This window comes from Drosophila suzukii, chromosome 2L (assembly GCF_043229965.1).
Source record: "Drosophila suzukii chromosome 2L, CBGP_Dsuzu_IsoJpt1.0, whole genome shotgun sequence".
Lineage (NCBI taxonomy): Eukaryota > Metazoa > Arthropoda > Insecta > Diptera > Drosophilidae > Drosophila > Drosophila suzukii.
Genome location: NC_092080.1, coordinates 12,890,925 through 12,910,369, shown reverse-complemented (window position 1 = coordinate 12,910,369; position 19,445 = coordinate 12,890,925). Strand labels below are relative to the sequence as shown.

General features: G+C 37.2%; 1 protein-coding gene across 1 annotated transcript; it reads left to right on the top strand.

Moving 5' to 3' along the window:
* Nucleotides 1–1,019: 1,019 nt before the first annotated feature.
* LOC108009039 (casein kinase I) lies at nucleotides 1,020–2,567 on the top strand. The gene has a single exon (XM_017073039.3). The coding sequence runs from the start codon at nucleotides 1,275–1,277 to the stop codon at nucleotides 2,475–2,477; it is 1,203 nt and encodes a 400-aa protein (XP_016928528.3). The 5' UTR covers nucleotides 1,020–1,274; the 3' UTR covers nucleotides 2,478–2,567.
* The last annotated feature ends 16,878 nt before the right edge of the window (nucleotides 2,568–19,445 follow it).

The following is a 19,445-nucleotide window of genomic DNA, read 5'->3' as shown; positions in this document are numbered from 1 at the left end:
CGCTTCTGCCCAACCCCGCTGCACGAAATCTCATTATATTTGTTTTATTTTATTTGCTGCCACGTCTTCGTCGTTTGCAGCAGCTTCTTGCTACTTGTGCTGCTTCGTTTTGGCTTTTATGTCTATTTCCTACGTTTTTGGCCAAAAGTACTTTTGTGCGCACGTAACTAACTTCTTTGGCCATTCCGCCCAATCCCGTTTGACTCATCTGCCATCCCCCCCCCCCCTTGCTGGTTCCTGGGCATTGTCGTCTACTTACTTACTACTTAATGCGTGCTTAGTTATTGTTTTAGTGTGGCCTTTTGTCTTGAAATTATTAACAACGGACGTTGCCAAGTGAAAGGTGCTTCTGCCTTTGGGTTGGAACGGCCAGAGGCGGTGGTAAAAGGGGTAAAGCAGTGGTAATAGCATTTAATGCACCTGCCCAGGCACACCCATACACACACACACTCACCTGCAGTTAAGTTGCTTTGTTCTTCCGTGGCATTGTCTTCACTCACACAAAATCGAGAACACCCACACAACCAGACCCACCAGGACAAACACTTCAGAGACACCACCATCATCGTTTTCATCATCATCGGGGGCATGATTATGCAGATTGTAAGCGGCTTTATGAATGCTTCATTTTGCGTGTGTTTGTTCATTATTTATTTACTTTTAGTAGCGCTTAATTTTCACTCTCTCGTCTACCAGCTACCCCCACTATTTCCATTTCCATCTTTCTTTCTCTCGGCAAACTGCCAAGCTAATGATATAATTTCATATTTATATCCAGCTTATTGCCTTTATAATGGTGGCGCATTTAAATATTGAATTTTACATTACCACTTTTCATATTTAATTTCCGTTTTCAGCTGCTGGTCTTAGTGTTTGAGGAAATTGTAATAAAAGCTTATCAACATCTCTGGTAATAAATTCATAATTTTATTTTACACATATATTTTACATATACCTTTAAAAGATAACTTGTTTTGTCTAACATAATATCTCACTTCATCCCATAACTCCACATAGCTTTCATTATTTAGTCACAGTCAAGGACGACAGTCAGCTTCAAACAGTTTTTCAAAAACATTGCTGGTCCAGGGTAAAAAAAAAACAAAATGCCCTAAACGTCAAAATCGGATTAGTACTAGAGTTTCCCATAGAAAATTTAGAAAAAAAGTAAACAAAAATAAATATCTCGCCAGAAAAATCAATTTCCAGAGGTAGAGACTCTTGAAAAACAATTGCAGAGGAGAAGATATCGATATAGATATCCGGGGGCTACGATGATGGCCAACCAACAGGCTGTAACCCCTGGCCGAGTTCGCAACACATCGTTAAATCTGGAGAACAAGCTTATCGGCGGCAAGTATCGCGTGGTGAAACCCATTGGATCCGGTTCCTTTGGTGATATATATCTCGGACTGAGCGTTAAGGATGCATCGGAGGTGGCCATCAAGGTGGAGGCGAACGATGCCAAGTATCCGCAGCTGATGTACGAGGCCAAGGTGTACGAGCAGCTGAACCGCACTCCGGGATTCCCCAAACTGCTTCACTATGGCAGCGAGAAGAACTTCAATGCCATGGTCATAGAGCTACTGGGTCCCTCCCTCGAGGAACTCTTCAATGTCTGCAAACGACGGTTCTCGCTAAAGACCGTACTGATGATAACCGACCAACTACTGATGCGCATAGAATGTGTCCACGAACTGGGGTTCATACATCGCGACATCAAGCCCGATAACTTCCTGATGGGTGTGGGCAGCCACTTCAACAAACTGTTCCTTATCGACTTTGGCCTGTCCAAGAGGTACAAGGACAGCGAGTCGGAGATGCATATACCCTATCGCAAGGATCGCAATCTCACGGGCACCGTTCGCTATGCCTCGATAAATGCCCAAATGGGCGTGGAACAATCCCGCCGGGATGATATGGAATCCCTGTGCTATTGCATGATGTACTTCAATCTGGGCAAGTTACCCTGGCAGGGCATTACGGCCGCCAATAAGAAACAAAAGTACGAGAAGATTCTGGAGAAAAAGAAGAGCATTACGATCCCGGAACTCTGCCAGGGCTTTCCCTCCGAGTTTAGCCTGATGATGCACTACGTCCGTAATCTTCGCTTCAAGGAGCCGCCGGATCACGTCTATCTCCGCCAGCTTTTCCGCATCCTTTTGCGCTCGCTGAACCATCAGTATGACTACATATACGATTGGACCCAGCTGCAGCAGCAAAAGGATCAGCTGCGTGGAAACAGGGAACGGGAGCGGGAACGTGATCGGGAACGGGAACGTGATCGGAATAAGGAACAAAACTTGGAGCGGGATCGTGAGCGCCGACGTGAAAGGGAGCGTCAAAAGGAGCGTATCAGAGACCGGGAACAGGATCGTCTGCTCAGATCCTTTGCCTATCAGGAAGATCGATCTTATGGCCATCTATCGAGCAGATATGATCGCATTGGAGATGGGAGCCTCAACAAGCGAAAGTAATACCATGGACTAGGCATACCACTTATCTGTAACATAAATATATCCAAATTATTTTCATTTAATAGTTAAGTGGTTCACGTTGAGACCCTACTTTTAGTTGTTTTATTTCGCAAATACAAATTTTATTACCATTTTTGGGAGTCTTAAAAGTGATTTAAATGAGAATAATGGATTGAAGGAATATTATAAAGAGTTTCTGTAAAGATCGAAGTTTTTACAAACATTTTGTAATTAATTTGGTTTTATATAGCTTAAAATACATCATAATTATTTTAATTTACCCACTCCATGTTGTTTTGGCTATTTTATGTTGAAATAAATCTTTAAATACCCTTTTTTTGGGTGTCATCAAGGCTAACCTTTCTGTATACTTCTCCCCTGTTTTAGAACATCTAAAACCTTAAAAAGACAATCAAGAAATACAAAATATCAAAACAACTATGGATTATTGATTTTACTGCTCTCTCTTAAAAGTTATTATGTGCCAGTCAACGGCTTACAAAATACACCTTAGACACTCGAGTCAATTGAATAGTTTATGAATAAGTTCGGTCCCCCGGGAGGGCTTCACTCTAAGTTTTCCATTAGATGGAAAACCCGCCCCGCGGGCGGGACTCTGGCAACTTAATAAACTGTCAAATTGTCATGTAAACGGGACAAAGCTGCCAACCCAAAGTTTTTTACCTCTCTGGAGAAGCTTACCGAAATGGAGGTGGGCTTATTTACGCTACTTATTTATTGAGTGGCGGACGGAACAGTGGGGAAAACATTTCCGAGTTATGCGAAAACAAAATAAATTTTATAGTAGTGGAAGCCACAAGAAAAAAAAAACAGAAGAACATTTTATTAGTTTCTTCTCCTGTCCGTTTTTGTGGCAGGAAAAATAAGTGGAAAAGTTTCATTTTATTTTCTATATATTTCTGCAACGATGGCTTTGCTTAAAGACAGGGTCGCGACTTGGCACCTGGTGCCAAATTAAATTCCCCGGCTGCACAACTGAGACAGAGAAAGAGAATGGGGAAGACAGAAAGAGAGGGAAGCTGGGGAAGAAAAAGAGACGGGTATATAACTACATGGCTATGACAGAATGGCAACTTCAATAATTTATGATGCAGCAGCCAAAGAAGAAAACAGCGCCGGAATCATTTTGCCATTTCGAGTAATTTTTCTTTTTAGCTCTCTGCCTTCGTATTTCTCGTTCTGCGAAACTTTTCCGTGAAACAGAAAACATAATTAAGTGTTGTCTTGAGTTGGGTGCATAGTTGACATGACAAACAGTTGATGGAGAATAAGCGAAAAGCGTAGTAAATAGCGCTAAGAAATACGGAAAAGTAAGAATTCCATGGGGGAAAATAGTTGAGAATCCCGGACATTGGATGTGGATAACAATGGATGTGGCTAATAAAGCGGCCCGACAAGTGGCAAGTGGAGAGCCAAATAGCAGACACTACGTGGCTGCCACGGTTCCTTGATGCCTCATCTCATTTCCGACACCTTTCGCGTATCCTGACAATGACAGTTGTCAGGCATGTCAGCATATGATAAATTGCTCCACCGACAGGTGACTCGAATGTTATGGAAATTTCAAAGCCAGGTCCTGGCAGCTTCCAGCCCCCTTTTCCTGACCAAAATAGATACTCCCTGTTGGTAATGTAATTGCACATTTCGTTGTGTGAATGCTAAAAGAGGTGTTTATTTAATTTGCCGAGTGAATGTGTCTACGTGAATGCCATTCGCCTGCCTGCTCCAAGTTTGTCCAATTTGATGTGACAGTTTCCAGCATTTTGCACTCGAAAGGCAAAATAGTTGGCAATGGTATGCCGTCCATGGAACATAAAAGGGCTGGACTTGAATGTAAATTGCCGAGCCATGCGAATTGTAAGTGGAATGGTGTGACGCATTCAAAGTTTAAATGCCAATCCTAATACTTTCTGCAGGATTTTATTTATTCAACAAGAATTACTTGAACAAAAATTAAATGGTGTCCACAATTTAATTTTGTTATTAAAATCCTTCCTCCTTTTCTCTGAATAAAATAAGAATTTCCCAAGATAACTTTTCTAAAACATAAAAGCATTTATTGAAATTGAAAAGTTTTTAAACAAAATCTAGACAAAAAATTATATGTACATTTTAAAAAAAAATTTGCTTTTTCGTGACATTTTCTGTTTAATTAAACACAGAGAGAGTTCCGACGCTCCCATCTGAGTTGAAAATGTTCTTGAAAATAAAAGGAAATTTTTGAAGTTGGTAATGTTTTTATTGTGCTTGAATCAAGTTGAATTGTCGGTATTTACATTGTATATCTCAACAACTAAACCATTAGTCTAGTCAGTAGTGTATACTTATTAAACAGTTGATTAATAAACTCAATTTAACTTTTCCCCTCTCACTATTTTGTTCTAATATTGAGTTCATTGATACCAAAATGTATTTTTACGTTTTTTAAGAACGAATGTTCTCAATTCAAGAACAATGTACCTAATAAACCAAACATTTTTAGGGAACCCCTAGCTTTATAAGCTATATTTAAAGCATAGCCATTAATGTTGTTTTATTGTTAGACACAAAACAATATTTATGGGAAAACAAAGCGTTTGGCAGCGTACTATACAAAGGCAAAGCTTTTGAAACCTGCGAAAATCCCCTTTAATGCATTTTTGAATTATGTACGTTGCCGCCGGCCATCCATTAGGAATCAGTTGCTCTGTCGTCATTGTTGTGCCGCTCAGCCCACTTAATCCTCCTAAAGTGTTGAGCTGAAAAATTGCAAAACTAATCTATTGGACAACGCCGGTCCCTCCATCAGCCGCATCCGCAAAGGTAAACCATTAACATCAACAGTGTGCTGGTTAAAGTTGTTGTGCCAGCTCTACTTTAGCAGCATTTATTCCCAGCATTAACTAAAAACGTGGAGCACAACGAGATAATGGCAAACCAAAAGCAAGGCAGCCACCGCAGTTGCAAAAGCAGCTCTTAACTTTTAGCGGTATCCTCAAAGTTTCCACTCAAATAATTGCTTTTACTGGCACTAATAGATGGGGCAACTCCCACCCAGACTGTTGTGAGCTGGCCCAAAAAGCTGCAGCATAATCCATTTGCCCAGATAAGTCGCAAACACGAACCGAAGTTCTGCGATTCAGTTTCTTTGTTGGGGAATCTTAACTTCACTCTGCTTTCCGTTTTTAGTTTCACATGCGTCCTGAATTATTTATCGGGTATTTTGCGAGCAGTAGCAAAGTAATTATGTGCAACGCGGCGTATGCGCAATGTTAAGACATGGCAAATACATGAAAATTAATTAGTTTACCAACAGCGATTGGTTGTGTCCACCTGTTCTGAGGTGGCTATAATCGATTTGTGGTTTACACACTTAAAAAAAAGCCTTCATTTTGAAATCTGAAAATCTTTACGGGTTCACTGAAAATATTATAATAAATTAATAACATAATTGGTAACCATTTCAATTAAAAACTTTCATATTTTAATAATTTTGTATAATAAATTACAGAAGAATATACTGGTATAAATAAATACTTTTATTTTTTTTATATGCTAATCAATATATATATATATATAAATAAGTGTACTTAAATATATTTTTATAGATATTGAAATTAATATTAAATATAGAAAATTGATAAATTAAATGATATGAAATAAATAGCCTAAAAAAATATTATATTATAGTACTATCGATATTTTGTATTATTTTTCAGTGTCCCATCGTAACACAGATAGAACTTGACGTGCACCTTAAGCAGATTTCACCGTTGACTGGTCGAAAATTGTACAAAATGAAATGAAAAGCCCATCAAAGTGGTCGTATAGCAAAGGGGATCCCGAAACAGAGACTCATGCTGTCTAAACAAAGGGCAGAATCAGCATGGGATAGGCACACGAATCGAATGTCATTAAAACGATGGCCCAGGGAGATGAGGATGTTGATGAGGATGACTGACTGTCTGAAAAATATAGAGACGTTTGGCCGAAGGGGGCATCATGTTGAGAGCTCATTAAAACGAATACGAATTTAATGGTACTTAAAGCGGAAATTGCCTGGCAAGTTTCCGCCATGGCAAGCACACAAGCATGGAGAGCAGTCTCACACAGATACGGATTTTCCGACCGGAGCAGTGCGAAAACTAAGCGGCAAAGCGAGGCAAAAGCAAAGCCAAGCCGATTGCAGTTGCCAGCCAACTTAGATCGAAGTGCCAAGCCAAGGCACAGCAGCAACAAAGCTTTCACGAGCTGGAAAACTATTAGTGGCAACAGCAACAGCAGAAGGTAAGGTCTGCAAAACATCCACACGGAAAGGAAAATTTATTGTATACCTAAAAAAAAAATATAAAGTTCGAATAATTTTAAAGTAAATCATATCTAAATTTTGGAGAGTTTTCCAATTCATTTTTCTTAATTTTAAAATACCAAATAGAGTCACAAATTATATTATATACATATATTTAATCATATGACAAAGATATGTATTATGAACAATTAATTATCAGGAATTTAATTTTAAAGGCAATCAGGACTTCTTCTTACCAGACTTTTTTACTTTAAATACCAGATTGGGCTACAAATTATATTATTTGTTTTATGAACAATTACTTATTAACAACCTACCTTTGTACCTCATTTTTAAATTAAAATATAGTATTTTTTACAGTGGATACTACACCTATCTTATGCCCAAGCGAACATGTACTATCTTAAGAGTGGCTCTTACTCCTCACTCGACTTGTTCTCTTGTTTCTATGTAAACTTAACAAAAAACACAAAAATGTTATGGCGGGGAAACCCCGTTGCTTGCTAAATACGATAAAGTTAAGATGCCCTAGCAAGCTTTCAATTAATTAAGTGAAAGAACAAATTGTTCTCAAATAACACCAGCTACATGAACAGCATAAAGAAACATAAGACTCAATAAAACCCTATAAAGGCTGAATTTATTTTTGGCTTACTAAAAATAAAAGTATTCATATTGAGCACAAGTTAATATCGGTATCAAAGCAACGACCAAACTTTTTGCAAAAGTTACTGGTTTTCAGTCGAAATTACTTTTACCTTGTATCAATTTGTTAACTTTTTAACTGTCAGTTAAAAAAGTAATATTTTCGTATAAAAAAGAAGAGTATAAAGGCTTTATTAAAAACCTGTAACTTTCCACTTGGCCATGCAAATCTGCAACAGTGTGAAAAACGGCGACGCCATTTTGAGGCACACAAAAGTAAGCTTTAATTGAATGTTTGTTGCCCCGGCGAATAAAACATCCTTCTATTCCCCCACACTTTTTGCGAAAGGCAACAAAATGTTTGAACATTTTCCGCACATATGCATGTCAGTGGCGCCCATAATGGCAATACCATTCCATGTACTTTGAGTTTTCAATTTCAGCTTTTTGCCAGCCGAATTGCCAAAAGAGTGGGTGGTGGAAAGCATACAAATGGGGGCGAGAGCAAATGGAAACCGTGTCCTACGAGCTTTCTGCACCCATATGCCTGCAGTTCTCTGCAAGTATGGGGAGTATACTTGGAATTTTTGATAGCCATATTGTGTACTGAGAAAATAACGAGAATTTCATATTTTCAAATGAAGAATATACCAAAAATATATGTTTTTTTTAAAGAGACCAAATCATACATACCGTTAAATTGAAATTTAAATGTTTTATAAAAGTGTAACTATATTATAATACAAAAATCTTCAAAAAATTTTAAGTGGATATTGACATATTGGATTAGAAATAACAAAGTTAAAATTTAAGAAATGAACCATGAATTTAATGAACCCTTTTTAGTATTATATAATTTAAACGATCGTTTGCCACTATAAAAAATTCGAACTATGTACATAGAAGTTTACTTATGGTATCTATTTATCTATTACTTATTCACTCTTTTGTCACTAAAACATACGATAAACTAAAATTTGGAAAGTTCCGATTATGGATACTTGGCTTTAATAATTTTTATGAAATAAGAAAATGATATGCCCATTCAATTTAAAAAAAAACTGAGTACTGAAGTGAAGCCATCATCTGAGGTTACCTAAAAGCACTAAGGTAGATTTTTGCTGAAATCAGCTAAAAAGTTGCATCGATATGAGGCTCGATTTGCTAGTGATTTGCTAGCCTAGGCAACTTTGACTTCCAAATCAACGATATGAAATTTTTTCGTATGCGAAAGATTGATAGTGAATAAAAACCAAAACCCATCTTTTACCAACAAATAAATACATACCATCTCAACAAATATAAATATTTTTTTTAATCACTTGGTTTGTGGAATAAAGTGAAGCAGTAACGTGACAACGCTGTTTACAATTTACAATTCTTTTGGTCAACATCAAGAAAAAGTATAGCAGAAATACACATGGCAACAGTCAGGCACACATAGTCGGAAAAACAACCGACTTTCAAGTGCACTTGGTTGCCAAAAAGTTAATAAAAATAAGTGCCTCTTGGCCATTGCCCGAGGGCCCTGGAGGAGATGAAGATGGCCGCCCAAACTCCGACCTTTCCGTATGAAGTGCCCAACCGACTTTGCTAGTTAGTGGGCATTAGTAATTTAGATTGCTGCCGAATAACTTTTGCCGTTCCCCGGCCAGCTGCAAACTGTTCGTCCTCCACTTAAAGTCCTGTATACCAGGATAAGAAAATACCACAAGCTGGTATAGAAGTAATAACAGTTTTCAAACGGAAGCCCTCGAAGGCAGTCGAGTGGAAATTTTTTTTATGCTACGCAGGACGTTGGCCAGCCATTGACAATAATTGTTGTTGTCTGCAAGTATACACAAATATACACAAATGCCAACAGAAATGTTAAAACTAGCCAAATGCCAGGAAAAATCATGTTAAAGTATGCAAATAAATAAGAGTTTTTGAATTGCCTCCTTGGGCTTTGCTGGGGTGTGTTTTCTTTGGGGAACATGTTTTCACATTTTATAGTAGTTGAGAGATACACTTTTAACGACTGGCTGAATAAAATTAAGAATAAATTGCTATACATATGTCTGACAACTGAAAACTTTTAGCTGATTTGATGAACCAATCTAGATATTTTTGGAAGTTTTATTATACAATTTTTTATTTGCTGAATTGCTATATATGGATTCGTTGTTAACCTTAAACAGCTTTAAATTTAAGAAACTTTGTTCAAATGTTTTGCATTTTAATTTTTATAAAAATTTAAGCAATCTAATTTCTTACATATGACTGACAACTGAAAACATTTATCTGATTTGACGAACCAATCTAAATAAAAATCTAAATATTTTTCGAATTTTTATTACACAATTTTTAATGGCTGGATGGTTAGACAAACATTTATTGTCAGCCCTAAACCCCTTTAATTTTAGAAACTGTCTCCAAATGGCTTACAATTAAATTTGTAATTTAAACTTGTTACAACTTCCCCCAGAAAAGTTTAAGCATTCTGATTTATATATCCACGTTTTATTAGAACCCATAATAAACGGCTAATGTCAAAATTTTCGAAACTTTCTGGCCCACAAAATTTATGTGTGATAAGGGTGTCCCCTCAAGGGGCCAAGGGGCGTAAGAATTTAATTTACTTAGAAAAAAATGTGCCAACCGGCGAAGAGTGCACAAGTCAGCAGCTAAGACCCGGTAATCGCATTTCTAATTAAGTGCGAATTTCTAGCACACGCAGCACCCTCGTCCTGTTGGAAATTGTGTTGTCGCCTAGTTTATTTCTTTTTTCACCGCTCACAGTTTTTTTTTTGTCCTTCGCCAGCTGAATTTAATTAAATTTCCACACTTCAAAGCGCTGGCAATGTGTAAAATGTCCTCAAACCAGACCCAAAAACGTAAACGAGAAAAGCCAACTTGTGGAAGAAATAGAAAAGCGGTGCGTGCGAAGATGGAAATGGGGGCGGAGGTACAAAATGGTTATAATAAAAAGGAAATCTTAATTTTTCGCCCTTCGTTATTTGCGCTTCAAGTCGGTTTCCTTCAGGTTACAAATTGTTGCAGCTTTCCAGCGACTTTCTGTCCGTTTTTATTTTTTATTTTTTCTGGTCCATTTTCTTTTTGTGCTTTGTAGGTTTGCTTCAGCTTCCCTTACTAATTAATTTCGATTCATTGAGCACTTTTACAAGAAATTGCACACCCACCAGAGAGGTCGATAGGTGGGTTTGGTTTTTCCGAGTGCAGAGAAAGAAAAATGGTAAGCTTTTCAGCTTTTGTGTTGAACCAAGTAAACAAAAATATATTAAAAATCTGTATAGCTAAAATAAAATTCTAAAATCAGTAGTAGGATTCTAGCCAGTGAAAAATATACTTAGATATAATTACAATCTGTATAGCTTAAATAAAGTTTTAGCCAGATTTTACCAGAGGTAATTATTCTTTACAAAATCTACATATCTCTTTTATAATAGAGAAAACCAATTTGTTTAGCATATATATTATACATATAAATATTTTTTCCCCATGTCACAATCATAAGGAACTTGGAAAATTTGTACTACATTTTTTCATAATAATATTCATTAAAATAGATTTTTTTCTTGTGTGTCACAATGTATCTTCTACGTGACCCATTCCGTACCACTTACCACACCCAAGCCCATCCTCATCCTCATTCGCATTCCGATTCCGATTGCCATTGCATTACGTTTCACTGTAACACGGCAGGTTCGCTACTTCCATTTTCCATTTTCTATTTTCCGTTTTCCCTTTTTCCTTTGCTTTTCCCTGCTTTCACTTCCAGCAGCTTCAAAGGCAGTCTCTGAATGCCTCAGCAAATGAGCGTTTCAAATTGTTGGCAACAAATTTGCTGCCATTGAAGAAATTGCTTTCAACTTCTAGGAAAAAATAGATGATAAAAGAGTGGGGAAGCCAATGGTTCCGTCGATGTTAACAATGGTCTTCTGTAGGTGTTACTTGCCACTTTTCTCTATCCTCTCACCCTCATCGATGTGTCAATTAAATGGTTTTAATGTAATGCATGTGCTGGAGGCTGGCATTAAGCTGGAAGTATACATATCCCCCGACTGACAGGAATCCTACGGGCTTAGCACAATCGACTGAGACATTCCCTATCGCTGACATTTCAAAAGAAAAATGGGAAAAGAGGGAAATCTTGGGGAGTCAAATGACAGGCTGATGAAAAGTCGAACAGAAAATACACGGCTAAATCAATTAAGGACATCTCAGAAGTTACGGATATAATTTGCATTCTAATTTTCTTCCATCAATCGAATCTAATAAAATTTAAATTGGTCTTTTGTGTTTTTTTAAGTACTTTACAGTGAAATACCTTAATTTGAGATTAAATTGTAGAATAATAAGTTGTGGGAAAACATTATTTAATGTATAGTACTCTGGGGAAAATACTCATATGAAAAAAACACTATTAAGATTTTCATATATCACAATAGCATTCTTAAAACACAAATACCATACTCATACACCTTCAATTTCGGGCGCTAGTTTCATTAGCAGGATTCGTATTTATTCTGGCAGAGCTTCCAAATTAGCAGCCGTAATATAATTACCATAAAGTTTGCTCTCCTCTTCGCATAATATCTAATTATATTCGCTCTCGTTGCGTTCCACCCTCGTAATACTTTCCCCCACTCAAGCAACCAAATATGCATTTCCACACATTGTTTAATTTAAGTTTTTCGTTCAGCCTTAAATTTTGGGGTATTTCGGGTAAAAAATGTGAATAACTCAAATGCCTGGGCGAACGTTTCGTGAACGAATATTGCTGGGCCAAAACTTTACATTAACCAGGAACCCAAAACCTCGGCCGCGAATCCACACAGGCATCCCCAGGAAAGTATGCTGGCAATACGATAGTGTAATAAAAATGCAAAACCAAAAAGTACAAATTAAAATAAAGTAAAATGAACTCATTGAGGGAAAGGTGAATGCTTCATACCCTAATTTAAACACAATAAATAGTGCAGTTTGGCCTAAAGAACACTTAAATCATTTTTTAAGCACCTCTTACATTCTAAATTCAATCTTTTCTTTATTTACATTTTTCAATAATTATAAATGGTTGTTAAAATACACCATACCATGCATATTTCAATAAACCAAAGCTGCTGAATATTCCAAAATACCCTCAACTGGACGTATGAACACAAAGAAAGTGTAGCAAAAAATGGGGAAAAAGAACCGAAACCGCCTGTACGGAAAATGTATTAAATTTTTAGCATGCTCATTAAAAAAATATTAAAATAAAATTTCTATGGTTACCGCTCGACGAGCTCACACATCCACATGGCACTAATAATGCCCACATGTATTGTGAAAAAACGTGGAAAATAAAATAAAATGTGAAATTGTCTGCCTGATGGCAAAAACATGAGTTGGCCGAGCCCCCCAAAGTTTTTGGGCTGCCAAGGGTGAACACGAGACCACATTAAAATTGGCATCACACAAACATCACACACACACACACACACTCACATGCGGTGGTATGTGCGCATTAAAACAACGCCATGTTGTTGCCACTACCACCCACCAGGGGCCACCCGCAAAAAGGATATCACAAGGGCGCAGCGAGGACTGAGGGCTGAGGCAACGATATGTGAATATCAAGATTTAATTTAAAGTTAACTAAGTAAGATTAAGCCCTACCAATGCACACTCACTCACACACACACACACTGGGGCAAACAGACAGCCATTTGCAGGGTGCAAATGTGTAAGAAGAGGCGGGGGGTGGTTGGGTGGTGGCAAAAGGGTGAGTTTGGAGGGGATGGGCTGGGTTGGGTTCCTTGTATCAAGTAGAGCAGAAACTCTTAATAAAGCAATTGCCTCTGGCAGTCAAAAAGTAAACGTCGACGTTGTGCAGCAACGTGATTACAGCAGAAGGAGCAGCGGGGGGTGTGGTGGTTGGGGGTGGGGGTGAAACTGGTCGGTGGGTGGCACGGTCCAGGGCCACGACCCCCAGCAGGATGTGTATGTGCCTGCACTTCCACTCATTCTGTTCACACTGGAAAAATAGGTACTCCTGTGATTGCCTATCCAAAAATTGTATTCGATTTCAAGGTAATAACAAAATAATTTTAAAACAACATAATTTCAAAACGGGTAGTAGGTAAAATAAGTAAACACCCATCTACATACCAAAAATTATTTAGGCATAACTCCATCTCCCTCGCACCACCTTTAGCTGGGTAACGGGTAGTTAATAAACAAGGCCATCGACTTTAGCGTTCTTTCTTACTTTCCAAATAAAAAAATGTCATATATTTTAATGTACGTATATATTTATTATACCTCTTACAATTAAGAAAATGGTACATAAGTGTTCTCCCTTTCCTTAGGTCTAAGCAATTTCCAAAAATTAAAAATGTACCTAATAAATGTTATGTATATTTAAGGGACTGAAATACTTTCTTAAACATAACATCATAAATGTATTTAACATTTTTAAAATTAATAATAAAAATAAAATTAGGTGTTTCCAATTTTTCTGTGTTTATATACCTTATTTCAGTCTTTGATTGCAAGTGTGGTCTGCACTGGAATACCTTTTAGGAATTTTCCTTTTACCCATTGCTTTTGCTTGCCATGACAAAGACCGAAGGGCAGTCGGGAGTGGGTGGCTGTTGCACAAGCTGCAGATGAAATTTACTCACGCCCTGAAATATCAACTAACCAGAATTCATAATATTATATTGAATAGAGTGAAACCACTAGAAGAAATATGAAACGCCAGGCGAGGCAAGGCATAACGAGAATATGAACTGAATTTAATTAGCTTTTTGAGTATGGATTGCAATGCACGGTGGGTGTTGGCCCAATGAGATATTGGTTTAAGTAATGAGTTAAGAACTTTATGGAAAGTGTTACACAATAATGTATTTTATTCTGTAGAATTTAAATGATGTATTATTTAGATCTAATAGGTATTTTATACAATAATCTTTAAAGTCATTTAGAAATTATAATGTATACGAAAATATTTAAAATTTTATACCTGCATTTTCTCCTATCTGTCCCACTGTCACTGCTCTGTGTTTGAAACCAAATCTCTGCAGCTAAAGGCAAATTACACAGCAAGCAGCATCATCGGCATCAGCATATTATTTGCAGCACCCAACCGGGACCACGAGTCGAACGCATGGAGTGTACACTATGGTATAGTAAAATTATAACTACCCGGACAACTCTGGGCATTAAAGGGCCAGTCGAAAAAAAAACGAAATCTCTCTTTTGTTATTATCTCGATCCGAGGGGGGAGAATCTAAATTTAAACATAAACATAAAAGCAAGTTTTTTGAAATCTAGTTTTGCATTTTATAATCTGGCGGGGGTTGTGCAACCAGCTCATAAAAAAAGAATCACAAAAAGGGGTTGAGCCGTCTGCATTTGATGATGATGCTGCCACTTTGAGGGGCAGGGGTGGCGAGTGGATGAATCGAACTGGTGACAGTTGTCAGATACATATAGTCAGTCACATCGCCATGGGCCTTAATAGGGCTTGGATTACTCGATTGGGTCCGGGGATCAGGCTCATTCCGTCATTCTCCCCCGGATGCCGCATCCCGAGGTCTTTTGTGACTTGTCAAAGGGACATTTTTTATATGCCTTTCAATGCTTCGCGCTTCATAAAATTGTTGCCTTGGAAACGGGACAATTGGAAATGGTCAAGGCTTTAAAAAGGACTTAAATTTTATTCGTTTTTATTCAGAGTTATGCCCACCGGCCTGGCCTTTGATTAATGTGCCGCAGGAAAATGGTGAAAAGGTATTTTCGGCATAGCCCCCAAAATTTACATGACAAAGTTATTTCATTCAAAGTTTTTGCATAAATTTAGCCACAAATATGACACACAAAAGTGAAGGTAATAAAAACAAGGTGGGAAAATCGGAACTACAAATGCTCTTAAATTATTCTAAGCCAGTTATTAGTTTAAGACAACTTTTTAATTTTTTATAGGAATAAATGGAGTATTTTTTACATTGTAAATAATATTTACAGAGCAACGGAAAAAATGCTCATACGGATATTCCATAAAAATACCAGGTTTTTTATTACTTTATAAAAAGGTATTTTTTATCCCCGCAATGCTAATTTCTTTCCGCTTGCGTAAGCATATCAAACTTCGTAAATGATTGCCAGCGTTATGGATAATATGTTTATACATGGCTGCACTCGTATATTGGATAACTTTTAGGAATTGCAACGGAATGAATATTTAATCAAAATAAATAGCATTAATTTTCATATTTAATGAAGCAACACTTCATTTAAACCTGTTCCCTGGTTGCCGGGGTAAAAATTCCCTTCTCATTAAGAGTGTGAGCACTGCTCATTAATGCTGCATGGCAACCGGATCATTATGAGGCCGAAATAAAAACACAAAGTACAAATCCAACAGCAACGAAACCAATTAAAAATAAAAATAAATACGTTGAAAGCATAATACACGAATACAATCCATATACGCCCGGGAGCAATAAACGCTTACGCAATTTAATTGCGCACAAAATGGCTGCCCAGGACATGCCAGGCAAAATGTATACGATATAAAATAAAATAAAATAAAACACCAAAAATCCCGTCTTTCAATAGAGCGATAATTAATATAAAATAAAGTCCGAATGGGCAAAAATGGAAACATAATCTGGGATGAGTGGGCACACAGATCGTGCAATAAAATGTGGTGAAAATAAAGGGAAATTGCAGGTAATTGTTATGTTGAACCAACTTAAATTCTCGGCCTGGCTTTAAGTTTGTATATTTGTTAGGCATGAAGCCTAAGGCCTATTTCCTGGTTGTAATATTTGGATAATCCTGTGCAAATTTAATATTCTCGCTAGGCCGCTGTGATGAATGAGCGAACGTTTAATAGGCACTGGCACAGATTTCAATTAAATAAATGCCTGGACTATTTAGTGCGTTCAATCCGCTTTTATAGCCGACATTAGCCGGCTGCCCCCAGGCTTTCTGGTTATTAAGAAATATACAGGACCTTTTTCGCTGGCCTGGGGCGCCAGTGTGCAATGTTTTTCCTCATTTTCATATTGCTCTTTGCAGGCTCATCATAATATTGCCCCCATACCAGCCAGAGGTCCCACCCAGCCCCGGAGTCCCCCAAAGGCCATTCTTCAGTGTCAAATCCTCGCCTCCCCTTACTTAGAAGGCATACACTTTTAATGCGTGTCGCTCACATTTTATGAGCTGTCACAAAGCACGGGGAAAGAAAAAAATATAAGAAAACCAGGGAAAACCAGGGAAAAAAGCAAAAATATCACCAAGGAAGTGCGCACTCACGCAGCTGTGACCAGCATGGCAAATAAATGAAAAAAGTTGAGCAAATAAACAAAAAAAGGGAAACATGCTCCAAAAATGTAGGTGGAAAAGTTATGCACTTACTCGTCCCCCCCACCAAAAGTATATTTATCCACCATCCAAATGGACCAACTGCGACTCTTATTTAATTAAATGTCAAATGCTGGCCGACAGTCCGTTTGATTTGAACAGCATTTGGCGGCTCTAGCCGAGTGGATGGTCGATGGACATATTTGATTTATTCCATTTCGTTTGTCTGCTGGCATTAGAGAGAAGAGCCATGGCTGAAAATTTTCATTTAATTTGATTTCACCCATTGGTGTGAGCGTTTATTATCCATGACGAGCGCATATATACTATAGAAGTGGGTTCAGTAGGTGGGAACCGAAACATATGACTTAATTCTCGGCCTTTTCGGTTGACTAAGTCAAGCGAATTAAATGTGATTTTCTTTTCATCTACACACAAAAAAATTGTATGGGTAAAATTAACCAATACGGATAGTTACGTGACTATAAACAAAAGTTAATAGCTATTCAAAATAGTGATGTGTATTTTATATTTGCTTTATAGGGTTGCAAATCTATCGATACTATCGATGGTCTTAAAATTTGGGAAACTTCCCATCCTTAAAAATATTTTAACATAACTAATATACTCGTATTACATTTTTTCAACAAGTATCATATTTTAAGAATCAATTTTCCATAAAATTTATTTATTATTTTTTTAATTTGTTGTGTATTTTCTACGATCTTCGATAGTATCGAAGTATCGATAGCCAAAACTATCTATGGTGCCCTCTATCGGCGTTTTACCATAACGTAGTAAGTTGTGTGTGTTACTATTTCAATGGTGTAACTCGCAATTCGATGGGTTGGGCCCATTCAACAATTATATTGGACAATTTCAACACACAGAAAAAAGGAAATTGGCCTCTAATCGAGAAAGCTTAAAATTGAAACATTAATGGTCATAAAATAGCCATTACGAAATATAATTAATAGATTCTAAAATGGTCGTTTAAAGCCCAAACCATGTGGATATCTACCTAAATTATTTTTGAGTTTAGTTTTTAATAGCATTGTTTGAAAAGCACATACAAACCCAATTTTGAAAAAGTTTACCTTTATATAAAGAAAACATGTGTAAATTACCCTTTTCTGTTTGAAAGGTTTTTAATCTCCCATTTTGGTAAGCTTTTGATTGCGTACCCTGATATTTTCTAGTCATACAATGCCATATTGCATACGTAATAAATTTCAGAACAATTATCGCGCATACGCATCGTTGGCAGTGAAACCGTTTATTTTCACTATGTCGTTTTGCCAGGCGAATGCTTTGGTCAGGAACGGATTTTATGCCAACTAATTAATTTGCACGCCCCAAACCATTGTCCATCGTGGCTAAATATTTCCGCGAATTAGTTTTCAATTTGATATACATGTTCGGCGACCACGCCCTCCGGCAAAGTACTCATTTTCCGAGCTGTCAGAAATACATTTTGAAATGTGCACATTTTTCCTTTGAACTCTTTTGTGCACAATTTTCCACCCCAAAGCAGCGTAAATGTCTTCTGCAATTATTAACGTGAAAATGATTGTATTTTTCCATTAATTTTCTCGTGAATCTGTCACACTTTGTTTTCGTTACAATGTTAAAAAAATAATTTTCCAGTTCATTTGCAGAAGCAGCTACATTCAACTGTTCCACATAATCTTGCTAATATGTGAGTCCATTTAATTAACCACATTTGCCAAAGAGCATTCCGCAAATTCGCTGGAAATTCTTTGGCTGAACATCAAAGACAAGCTTCAGTTACCCCGCCTGCGCAATTACGATCTCTACATTCGTTAATTAGACATGCCTTGACATTCCGCAAATTATCAATAATGCACAGAAAGTCCTGTTCTGCGATGTTGGCTTTCCGCTTGATTAGCCAGGGGGCGAACTGGCACAAATGTTGCTTTAATTAACACTAAGCACCGAAGTCACATTCGATCGGGTCAAATCAATTCAATAGTAAACACAGTGTGTAATTTATTTCGCCAATACAAGTCCTGTAATTACTGAAATGCACTGGGGGTTCCCAAATCACAGATAAGTGTTGTGTTTTGAAATTAGATTCTGTGTAATACACTCAGTCAGTTTGGTGCATTTTATTGATTGTTATGTTAAATGCATAGGTATATATTTATGTTAATCTATATTTACTAACTATATTAGAAAATCTTTTTGGTTAAAGTACAATAACACTTTAAAAGAAGGCAAAACGATTGATGGGTATTATTTTACTTATTATTGTACTTAGAACTTCATGCCTAATAAAGTATTCTTATCATACCTACAACTAATTCAATAATACTACTAAAGTTCCTAGACTTCTTGGCAGTAACTTATATCTGACACACCATTTTTCCTATTTTCTGTGTAAATCTGAAAAATAAAACGGCAATCAACTGTGAAGCCAACTTTTATCTAATTGTTGAGTAAATAAAACTTTCTTTATTTACAAAAGAAAAGCGCCCTTAATTGCATTGTATTTGGGCAGCAGCTTTGACCAGGAAAAACCACAGCAAGTTGTTGCTTAGGCCTGCGGTGGGCTAAACAATTTTCCAAACTAATACCCCGCTGGGAAAAACCTGAGTCACATACACACTTTTCCCAAAAGCAATGAACGAAAC

Excerpts from the sequence above, each read along its gene's own strand:
- LOC108009039 (XM_017073039.3), top strand. The coding sequence starts at position 1,275 with ATGATGGCCAACCAACAGGCTGTAACCCCTGGCCGAGTTCGCAACACA.